The sequence below is a fragment of the Zeus faber genome, assembly GCF_960531495.2.
Source record: "Zeus faber genome assembly, chromosome: 6".
Taxonomy (NCBI): Eukaryota; Metazoa; Chordata; class Actinopteri; order Zeiformes; family Zeidae; genus Zeus; species Zeus faber.
Genome location: NC_137201.1, coordinates 8,423,049 through 8,435,120, shown reverse-complemented (window position 1 = coordinate 8,435,120; position 12,072 = coordinate 8,423,049). Strand labels below are relative to the sequence as shown.

The 12,072-nt window shown below is 43.2% G+C and overlaps 1 protein-coding gene across 1 annotated transcript in view; it reads right to left on the bottom strand.

Annotated features, from left to right (window-relative positions):
• Window positions 1-1,251: 1,251 nt before the first annotated feature.
• Window positions 1,252-12,072, bottom strand: part of LOC307231696 (UPF0606 protein KIAA1549) — a 50,546-nt gene continuing 39,725 nt past the window's right edge. Inside the window, exons 13-20 of the mRNA XM_080002480.1 lie at window positions 10,223-10,419; window positions 8,129-8,358; window positions 7,413-7,554; window positions 6,900-7,232; window positions 5,306-5,358; window positions 4,464-4,612; window positions 3,896-4,050; window positions 1,252-3,719 (exon numbers count right to left, since the gene is read on the bottom strand). Coding sequence (XP_079858606.1) covers window positions 3,480-3,719; window positions 3,896-4,050; window positions 4,464-4,612; window positions 5,306-5,358; window positions 6,900-7,232; window positions 7,413-7,554; window positions 8,129-8,358; window positions 10,223-10,419 — 1,499 coding nt within the window. The 3' untranslated portion in view covers window positions 1,252-3,479. The remainder of the gene's footprint in view (window positions 3,720-3,895; window positions 4,051-4,463; window positions 4,613-5,305; window positions 5,359-6,899; window positions 7,233-7,412; window positions 7,555-8,128; window positions 8,359-10,222; window positions 10,420-12,072) is intronic.

The window sequence follows — 12,072 nt, the reverse complement described above, 5'->3', positions numbered from 1 at the left end:
TAGAAATATTCCTTGCAGAGATTCAATATGTCATGTCAATATTAAAAAACAGAATGTTATACATTAAGAATTACATTTGAACTGTATATAGGGAAGGACTCCCGGTTTTGCAATAGGCCTACATAGCAATGTGTTATCTATTTCAACATTTTCTCCAAGAAAACCTATCATTTACATGCATGTTCATCATTTGTTTTATTTTGTATTTATTTATATTATTTCTCTTATGTATGTTATGTTATTATGTATTATTCTAGAGTATTTTAAAAACATACAAATTAAATTGTATATTTCCTGGAGAATATATACTTATAGGCATTTTATATATATATATATATATATATATATATATATATATATATATATATATATATTGTATATTCAGATGTTAGAACGTTTGAAGATGTTTATTTGAAATATACTGTGTCATCTATGCAATTTCCTCTGACATACATATATATTTTGTATGTGTACAATGTTTATCATGAACATATATTTAGATTACATATTATAGATGACATATTCGCATTGAAGTAACGCCACTTCTTCTACTTCTAGTAGAAATTGAAGGTATAAAATAAATACTTATCTGGGTACACTCTACATTGCTCCTGGCAACCGGAATCTCAGTCATTTCCACTGAGAGCGTATTAATCAGAACCCTTCCTCAGACGATTCTTATAATAATAATAATAATCATAATCATAATAATCATAATAATCATAATAATAATAATAATTATTATTATTATTAACCAGGACCCGGGGGAAACAGTGACGTGACGGGGGTTTTGTTGAGGCAGCGCTGCCCCCTGCTGGCAGGCCGCTGCCACTACAGGTTATAGATTGACATGAGGATAAACAATGGAGTTGTATTCTACACATTGTTCTAACTGTTATATACGACTATTGTGTGTTGTATTATATTATTATTCTTTTCTTTATATGGAAATAGTTAACTATCAACTTTTAATACATGAATTTATGAGCTTAACTCGTTGTTCGTTTTGAACCGTAGAGAGTTATGAACGAAATGCAATGACCACATTGTCAGGACTCTGAACTTGTTTTCCTCACCGGTGACCTGTGCTCAGTACCTTTTGTGTCACACCGGGAATCATCTATCATCACTTATCGTAATTTTGTGAGGCCTTGTGGCAGAATGTTCAAGTGGGGCCTTTTACACTTCTCAATAATGGAATTAGACTTCTTAGGCAGCTAGTGGGCAATGATCAGACAAATGAAAAGACAATTCAGATGACATTTTCATGTATTTCATGGAATTAAAAAACAAACAAACAAAAAAAAACACAGGGCAGAACACAATTTCATCAATAATTGCACACATACAACATGCAACATAATCAAACACAAGGTTGGGCCAGCCAACAAATACTTAGAAAAAAAGGAACAAAAAAAGAAATGATTTGAAAAAAATAAAATAAAAATCAAGCACATGAGAGCCGTCATAACAGTACAAAACCAGCAGATGGAGGCAGGCAGTGTGAAAATGATAAAAAAAAACAAAACAACAGAACAAAGGTGGAAAAGGAGTGAGAGGAACACAAATTTGGGATAGATTCCATTACTTAGCATAGAAAACACAATTCTTTTTTATCACACTTCTTCATACTAATAACCAATGACCACTTGGTAGTCTCCAGGGAAAGTGATCAAAGAAAGCTACAGGGCCTGACATGAGATGAGGGTGGATGATGAAGACGAGAAGGAATAAAATCTGTCTGCTGCATCTGAAACCCCTGCAGGTCAGTCTGCAAGGCACGTCACACGGAGAACAGAGGAGATCACGGAAAGTTCCCTCTCGGCGTCTGTGGTTTGTTTCATGTATTATTTAATGTATCGTCATAATACTGCTATCCATTGGAGGACACAGACCCTGTGTTTAAAATCAACAGGGTTTTTTTGCAATGATTTTTATCTTAAATAAATAATACTTCCGTCCCCCCCAAAGCATCGTCATGTCATGTCTAAAGTAAGCTACAAATATTTCAAACCAGTGGGATGACAAAGACAAAATTTGAGCAGAACATATTAAAACAGAATTAAAAAAAAAAAGAACATCGGTCAAAAGCGCATTAGGAAAACCAACGTTGCATTGATACAGCACATTAACTCAACGCTGGGTTGAACTGCGATTAAAAAAAAAAAGAACCGTAACCCTAAAATACTGCATTCGACAGACTCGACCGCTCAATATACATTGAAGCAAGAGGGTTTTTAATAAATCTGAGTCTGATTTGTCAAGGAATCAACTCTAAAATTTCCTCATTAACACAACAGCTCTCCTACGCGAGCTACGAGACGTTCTAGTCATCAACACCGTAGGGATCCCATGTTGACCGACCTGAGCTGCGCCATATCGCAAACGTCTTACAGTACTTTCCAATTGTCAAGTATATCAACTCAATGCATTTTCTTGAACCTCTCCCCTCTCGTTCGCAGAACACTGTCTTCTCCAGCGCTTTAAACAACCGCTCATTAAGTCACGTCTGAATTAAAGTCATTCCAAGGCTATTCGCTCCTTGTGCCTAATCTTCCCGTTGTACACAAACCAATACAGGGCTAAGACAGACGGACTCAGAAATCTAAATTTCATGAAAAAAAAACAACCCCAGACTAATTCTGCTACCGTCACAGCTAAGGAACCACCATATAGTGCTTATAAGTCCCTAGCCCCCTTTGTCCCTCCTCTCCGGCTGGCTGGCTGGCTGGCTGGCTGGCTGGCTGTGACCTCCCCGAAGCCCTGTACAGTGGACTGGGTCAGCTGGACCAGAACACAGTATCAAGGCATAGCACGGCTCATAGTGGCAGCATCATGTCATAAACAATAGGAACTACACACACCTGTGCGGTGATGAGAAAATAAACACAAAACAAGGATCGTTTTTCAGCGTCAGCGGTGGATACTGAAACGACCCATATACAGCTTGATGTGTGTTTTATACTCAGAATCAGGGTGATAATTAAGGCAGCATGAGAGTAAAACCAGTGGTTGGTTGTCCAAATTGTACAGCTATCGACAGAAAGTAACACGGCAACACCTAAAATAACACCAACGCGTAATGTGGATCCACAGTGGCCAGGATTTGGCAGACAACTTTGCCCCGGTCGAAGCTCGGGGCGGGGCAGGGATGGAAGGGGGATTATTTGGTGGAGAAGTCTGGCTTTGCAAAATATCACTAGTAGTGTAGAGTACCACTGCTCCAATCGTATCGGTCATAAAATGCTTAATCCAAAAACATCGATCATTTCCATTGAGTTCTACGCTGTTATTCGCTTCGATAACACTTCAATTCACCCGATGGCCACCGGGCTTTTATTTCAGTCTAGAGGGACCCAGCAGTTTCTCTCCTGTAAACAGTCAGTAGCTTCCATGGGAAGCATCAACAGACAGGCTAGTGGTGTGACTGGTGACTAATGGTAGGGAGGCTGGTGCATTATTTGGGGTGGGGGAGGGGTTCAGCTGTGGTAGCTGGGCACCGCCGCCTGTTTCTGGGAGAGCCGCAGGAGCTCCTCCCTGATGGCCTTGATGAGGGAGGCCGAGGAGTGGGTGGTGGGCGAGGTGTCCGGGGGCTCCGGGGCGGAGGAGTAGCCCAGCCCGTGTGCCTCCAGGTGGGCGGGAGGCGCCGAGGGCTCCCTGACGCCACCCCTGGGCGTCTGGAAGATAGAGGAGGATGAGTAGTCGGGACAGCCCAGGAACTGAAGCCAGAGGAGCGTGGGAAGACGCGGGGAAGGAGAAGAAAAAGAAGCAGAAGAAGAGAGGAGGGGAAAAGAGTTGAAAGGTTTTTAACAGCAGTTTTAAGGAGAAACAGGAAAATGGAGACAAGTGACAGAACTAGAGATTAGGAATAAGAAAATATCAGCACGGCACTCACTGCCTCTCTGTCGGGTCCCGCGGTAGAGAAATGGTCGTCGTGGTAGTGGCTCCAGCCCACTCCACCGTTTTGGCCCGGGGCCGCCCTCCCCCCTGCTGGACAGCCGTTGATGCGGCTAGACAGGCCTACCTGGGTTAGGTGGTGGAGCTGGGCTCCTGCGCACACACGCACACAGACAGAGAGACAGACAGACAGACAGACAGACAGACAGACAGACAGAAACCCATCAGAGCTGCTGAACACTTAACACCCCTCTCATATGCTGTGATTCAGTTCTTCATGGCCTGAAACAGCCCCTCGCTCTGCACTCCGTACGGCAGCTGCCCTATTTCTATTAGTGTTAGTCACATGGCGCGCCTTTAATAATTCAAGCGACAGAGGCGGGGATCTCCGGGCCCCTGACAGCTTTATGAGGTGGAGGTGAGTGCTCGGGGGTTCAGACCGGGCGACGCAGAGCACCGCCCGGGCCATGTCCGAAACAAAGCGCTCCTATGAAGATCGATGCCGAAGTGCTCTGACCAATACTAAATCAGCTCTCAGTCCGCTGCAGTCGACCTCACCACCGTACCTGTAGTTCCCCCAACCGGGCGCGGTCTGGCGGATGAGGGCAGCTCCTCGTTGTAAGGACCCCTGTTGGAGTACAGGCTGTCCAGCTGGAAGGGCTCCCCAGGTCCTGCTGGCTCTCCGGGGGGCAGGAAGCTGGAGCCAAGGCCCTGTCTGGAACACACAGGGGGAATTTTGTGTCACTCTGAGGCTGAGTGTGTGATTTAAAAGGCAAAACCGCTACGCCTCCTCAGAAACCTTTTGGAATTAAATTACAACACAAAGATAGTCATCCCCTGTAATTCTGGGCCGAGTGAGATTAGGCAAACCTCTGTCTCCATTTGGTTAGAATCTTAAGTTTCAACAGACAGTCAAGTAATGGTGGTATCGAGTTCCCTTGGTCACATCCTACAAATGTTTGGACATATTAAATATAGGTTTTAATTCTAGCTTATATCATTTCTGAGCAGTACTGATTGTAACTCAGGGAACAAAACAATGCTCTTTCTTCAACGGTCTGTATTTCTCGACGGCTTGTATTTCTCAGGTTAGCCTGTGGTCAAATTGGGCGTTTGTAAGTAGGTACACTTATGGGATGGGTGTGCTAGTGCACGTATGAACCGAACCAGTAAGAATGCTGGGCCTGTCCTTAATGGGACCAGTAAAGAAAGCACATGGACCTGATCCATTAGACCAATGAAATAAAGATGATTTGTGTTTGAATTATTGATGATGCTCCTTTCAGGGGATCCATCCGAGGTAGAGCGGACAGCGGCCAAACCTATCGATGTGAAGGACATGGCTGACGAAATGGGCCATTCATTTATTAATTTATTCCCCTTCCTCCACTCTGGCTGCTCCACCCACCTCTGTAGCAGGCCTTGGACTGTGGAAGGAGGCATCCCCAGGTCGCTGTACCTCTGGGGAAGGGACAGTAGAGAAGTAAGAACAATGGCCCTGAAAGGAGGAAAGGCTGGACACATATGAGGGGCAAAACATATCTAAGTTTGTCTGCTTTGCTTTTGACAGGCAGCAACATTCGGTATTTGGGCTTTTCTGGAAAATACTTTTCAAAATCCAATGTCAGCAGTGATCCTGCAAAAGAGGAGCAAAAGGCTTTTTTTGGCTGGTTTAAATAATCCTGCTCTCTCCCACGTGATGTATTTCTCTCAAACTCTGTTGAAATGTTGAACTGACTAATATGCTTGAGTTACAGTAAAAAAGTTAATATAACTCAAGAGTATGTGCATAAGAGTCACTTAGAGTTCAAAGACTATCATTTGTAATGATGTCTGTCATCGGGAAAAACTATTACTGTTTGTTTATAATATTTACCTTTTTTATGCGATGCATTTTGCTTGTTTGAGTTCTTCTTTTAATGCAATTGCAATCATTTTCTTTTATTGGCTTCTTCCTACCCTGTTTTCAATTTATTCGATTATTTTAATTATTTTACCATTCTACTTTGTAAATTTTGCTTGGTGGAATTTGCTTGTTTGCTGTGCTTTTATTTATTTTAGTTACTATTTGATAGCCTTTTAATGCAAAACACTTTAGTTGCATGCCATGTATGAAAGGTGCTATACAAATAAAGGTTATTATTATTTTTACCTTTATTTGTCAGATATTGTACCTAATCAAAAGTAAAAGTACTGATGAAATGGATAATTCAAGCGCGGGGCAATTGTAGTACGAAAGCTACTCAGAGGATTAGTGACTTTAAAAATACCCATAATCCCTTTTCCCAGTAACAGAAACATTAAATACAGAAGAGCAGTCTCGAAACATACCAGGTGAGATATATGCCTGTTCAATTCCCCAGTAGCGGTATGTTAAATGTTAAATGCACTGGAGAGTAAAAATGTTGAAGAACGCTTCATGCATCGTGGACATTATTTCCTCACGTTTCCCAGCGTGCACTCACAGTACATGCTTACACGCTCCCACCTCTTTGTTTCGATAAGCCTCACAGAGATTATGGAGGGTATATTACGCTCCACGCGGGTCTTAAGGAGTTGTGGAGAGCCAGCCGGGGTTGGGAGGTTACAGGAGCGCGGGGGCAACAGATGGAGGAATTCCCCGGTGATTAATGACCGTAGAACACAGAGCGAACCTGAGCTCCGGCAAGGCGTCCAACTGGGAGCCAGCAGGGAAAGCTTGTAGAGAGAGAGAGATAGAGGAGACAGCGAATGTGGAGGTCGGACTGCTCCGCCCACTACACCTGTCTTAAATTCTCTCAAAGTGCTACAAGGGGTGAATAAAAGGTCCACTTCACTGGCTTCTCCCTCTGATCAGAGAGACGGACAGAGATGTTGGGTGCAGCTTATAGGGACTCAATCCCGCCAAAGCCTCAGAGCTTACGTTGGGAAAACTCCACATTGTCGATACACAGAGCCTCCGCCGAGTCCGGCCTGAAAGACCGTATTGGCCGTGAGAGGGCGGAGAAGGCCCGGCTACTCACCCCCGGGAAGGAGCTGAGAGACGGGTAGGTGGGGGGGCCCCAGGGCCTGGGCCCGCGGGCCGGCGGGCTGGAGCGGAGCGGGTTGTTGTTGCCATTGACCCCCGGGAGGGTGATGCCCGCCGTGCCGCTCTGCGAGGTGGGCGACACCAGGGCGAAGGCGTCGTCCAGCAGCGAGTGCATCTGCTGCCGCGCCTCCTCGATGGAGGGCTGCGGAGGCATGTAAGGGGGTGGCGGAGGGCCGTGGCCTGGGGGAGAGGACACCGAGCCCAGGAAGACGTCATCCGTGGGCGAGGGGCTCCGCAGTGGGGACCCCGGGCCTTGGTCGGGGTCCGACTGGAGCGGCGAGGAAAGGGAAAGAGTTTGAAAATAGACGACAAGACGAGACGACGACAAGAAATCTATCGTACGTTTGTGGAGGACAACATTGTTGTTCTATCTTATCACAACTTTTTAATAAAACTCTTATTTACCAGGGAAAGGGAGACATGCACACGTTTCTCCAGTGCTACCCACCACATAGGCTATGTTGTTGACCCCGGGGCACTTCCTGTATATGGCCTCGCTGTCGTTGGTAATCAGGTGGTCTTTATCGGCATCCATCATGCCTCCGTTCAGCTGCTCCTTCCTCTGCTTGGGAGAGCGCTTCCCTCGTCCGCTGAGAGAGAGGAACACCAATGTCACTAATATGATGCAATGTGATGGATGACTAGATAGACTTGATAAGACTAATACAGCACATTCTGCATAGGGCTACAGAGACATTGACAAATTATGTCATGAACAGTTGGAAATGGTAATGTAGACTTTGAAGAGAGAGCTTTTCTGAGTCAAACTCCTATGAATGCAGACAATCTGCTTTGTGTATATCTGTACACACACTTCTGAATTATTCACAATCCAGGGAGAGGGAGAGAAAAGCCCAGTCGTCAGTAAAAATAGCTGCGCTCCGAACAATATCAGCAGTTATGGAACCTTTGGAAAAAAAACAAAAAACGATTGCCATTTTCCAAAGGTTGCCGCTTCCTGTGATACCCGAGGGGAGACGTGAAGCTGTGTTAAAGTGCTGACAGCCAAGCAGCTTTCCTGCCCGAAAAGGGACACTGAAGAAAAATCACTCAATCAACTCAAAAAATGCTGCAGTTTGCGACACTATGTTCTTTTTAGGATTTCTCAACTTAAAATTGATACCATCTGAAGACTGGATTTTGACATTCTACGGGAGCTAAGACCTTCTCTTGGTGTCGGTGAAGATGGAGGCCATGTGAGAGTCCGGGTCCAAGATCTTGTCAATCTGCTGCCGGGCTTTCTGGTAGATGCGGTCCTGGTCCTTGGCGTCCCCGAATCCATTGGTCAGGTTGTCCATGGCCGGAAAGTCGTAGTGGCCCTTCCTCTTGGCGCGCAGGCGGATTTTGTTGCGGTGGTGCTCGATCTCCGACTTGTGCCTCAGCGCCACCTGGATCTGAGGAGGAAACACACACTGTAACCGAGACGCTGTGTCACTCTGCAGGGCCTAAAACCACTGATCATTTGTATGAAATAAAACAAGCAGTTTAGGAATATTTACTGCCCAAGTATTATTTTGCGATTTGATAAATTATGCTAAAAATATTTCAGGGTGAAACTAATAGACAAATAATATTTAATTAATTAAAAATGTATAAACAATAAATAAAATGTAATATATATATATATTTATATATGGAACACTGTAAGAATAACAAGGTACTTTGGCTCAAACTTCTGTAAGTAGGTTACTTAAAATTTTAATATCTAAGTTGTGCAATGGCAATTCTGCCATTCAGTTCAAAGAGCTTTCTTTCACCATTTTTTCCCCTAAACAGTAAGTGAGAATATCTGCATCGTCAGGGCTATTTTATCTCATAAGGATTTATTGGGTGCTCTGAATACGGAACTATTTTCATTCTGAATATTTTTTTCCATCTATGCCTGTATATCAATATCTATGCCTGTATAGCTATGTCTGTATGTATATACTGTATATATCTATAAGGGGCCGGACCGTTATGTATTTTCTATTGTCACCGATATCGATTTTAGGGTGCCATACATTTCAATAACCAATATAAACTGCCAATATTTTCTATATATATATTTTTTTATATTTTTATTTTGGCAGAAAATAAATGGTCTGAGGAAAACATTGCTTTATTGAAGAAAATTAACATGAATGTGTATGAATAAAATATAATTTATGATAATAATAATAAATGTTTTCAATAATAACTTAACTGAAATCAAATCAGTTTGAATCTGGTAATGACAGGGACTGTCGCTTTAAGACATTGCATTGTGGGTAATTTAGGAGCCCTGTTGGTTCGTGCCTACAGGAGGATGACGGAGAGGTCGAGTGTTATTGTTTTATTCTGAAAGTTTGAATGTGGCTGTCCTCAAATAAAGTCCAAAGAATACTGCCTGGCGTTCTGTGGAAAGAAATCAGTCATTGTTGGAAGTTCTAAACAACAAGGTTCCATTCAAACGGACTAAACACTGCATGTGAAATCACTTAGAGATATTTCATCAACTTAAAAAACTTTTGGGACTAAAATAAAACAGACATGATTCAGGCCTGTTGCTTCAGTGCTGCAAGCAAACTCCATGTGTGAGGACACGAACACGGAACATGTTTTGGACTGACTCGGGGTGAGTAAGGAATGTCAAAATTTAAATTCTAGGACTAAAACCCCAGCAGGAATGAATATAATGTTATAGCAGGCCTATCCCCGATGTCCTTTCCTCCGCAAGATTACTATCGACAATGACATGCCTTTAATGGCTATTTAATATTCTCCAGGATAACATTTAATCTTCTCTAAAATTAAACGTCCACAGACGAACATTGACTTAATTCAAGATTAAGTTAAGCAATGGAAAGTTATACGAATATCCAGAATTTTACTTACTGCCACTCGTGGCCTCCAAATATGTTAATGCATGGTATAACCTTTGGTAGGATATATCATTTTTCTGCACTTCATAGGTGAAATTTCAACGAATACGATAGTTCTTTGGAACCCAAATATCGGCTGATATGATCGGCCTACCGATTTATGGGTAGGGCCCTAATATCTATGCCACACACACACACACACACACACACACACACACACACACACACACACACACATACACACACACACACACACACACACACACACACACACACACACACACACACACACACACACACACACACACACGTATATCTGTGTGTCTGTATATCTGTGTGTCTGTATATCTGTGTGTCTGTATATCTCTGTGTTTCTGTATATCTATGTCTATGTATCTTCTTGGACGTCTCCAACCTCTTTGTTGATTTGGTTGTTGTCCGTCACTTTGAGGGCCGGGCCGTGCAGAGGGGGCACGGGCATGGGCTGCATGGCGATGAGCTGGATCTTGTTGGGAAGCCTCCTGCTGGCGTCGGCCGAGCGGGACATCCGGTCTACGTGCTCAAAGATGGAGGCCGTGGACTGGTGCTCGGTGCCGTTCATGGGCGGGGGGCCTGGTGGGAGAGTGAGGTGGACAGGGGTCAAAAGCGTGTTGAGGTGTCGCCGGACAAAGTGTTTAGTCTCAATGCAAATGGGTTGACGAACATATAATTATCACAACTTATTTTGTATTATAATTAGAATTATTGTATAACATAATGAGAATATGACATGACATATGAATATAAAACAGTGGGACAGTAGCTCAGGAGGTAGAGCTGGTCGTCTAGTAATCTAAAGGTTGCTGGTTTGATCCCAGGCTCCTCCTGCTAGCATGCTGTAGTGTCCTTGAGCAAGACACTTAGACCCCTAATTGCTCCTGATGGCTGCGTCCGTCGGTGTTTGAATAATTGTAAGTCGCTTTGGATAAAAGCGTCTGCTAAATGCAATGTAATGTAATGTAATATAAAAAAAGTAATGAGTAAAATTACAAAGAATTTCACTTTGCATTACAAAGTGAAATTGAAGAACTTTCTGAAGCACTGTTTTTGTAATCTTCAAGTACTTCACGCAAAACAAATGTAATACATTTTGAATGTAATCTTTATTCATTTAAATATAATGTAATCTTATAGTCTCACTATCTTTTATTTATATTATTTCATATATTATATAGTATATGTATATATCTATTATTAATGTCATTGTCATCTACTATCATAAGTGTCTTTCCAATGACGCTGGATACCATTTACATTTCCCTGGCATATCCTATGTCGAAAAAAGAGATTTTGAAAAATGTTATTGCGTCACGATATTAAGAACAAAACCAGGGGAAATATCACAAGAAGCTTTCAAGCCGTTTAACACAAAAGGGGGCTCTTTTCATGATACTCATGGTACTTTAATATTTCTGAGGATGAAATTCAGGCACCTCAAGCACCTGGCAAGAACCATGTTATTAAGTAATATCAAAGAAATGCACATCAACTTCTGAGCATGGTGCTTCCTTCCAAACTACAGCTGCTTTGTTCTGTTTGGGGGGGGGGGGGGGGGGGGGTGTTGTTGCACTTTCTGTTGTTATTGTTGTGATTGACAGCTTGGCCGACAGTGATGGACGGTGCGAGCGGGAGAAGCACAAAGCAAACGCAGCAGCACGGAGACAGACACACAGACACACAGCTGCCGGAGGTCAAGCCGGAGGTCTAAGGGGGTCTAGGTGAGGGGAGGGGGTTAGCTGAAACTGACCAGGAGAAACTCTTACCGATTCTATTCTTGCCTGAAAACCGCAAAAAAGGGGAAGAAAGGGAAAATAGTTAAGTTGAGAGGGGAATGGAGAAATGGAATAGAAAACAAAGTGAGAGAAGATAAATGTCATGGCGACAGCGTTTCAACGGGGACCGTGCTGTCGGAGAGGAAGTTGATAAAAACTTTAGTACATTAAGTGCCATCTCGCCCTGCTGTGAGCATCACTGCAGAGAGGCGATGGTAATTAGAAAGGAAAAGGGAGAGAGGGAGGGGAGGGGGGAGCAGGGTGAAATTCCACTGATGATGAAAGTTCTTCTTCCCCAGTTGTTCAGTTAATTAGCCTGAATGGAGAAGTTTCCTCCTGTTGTGTTTCAAAGGCTGAATATCAGCATATGAATATACAGTCAGACCAAAGAGGAGAATTTCCTGCTGATCATATTCACATGGCATATTTCAACGCATTTGTGCAGTACATACAG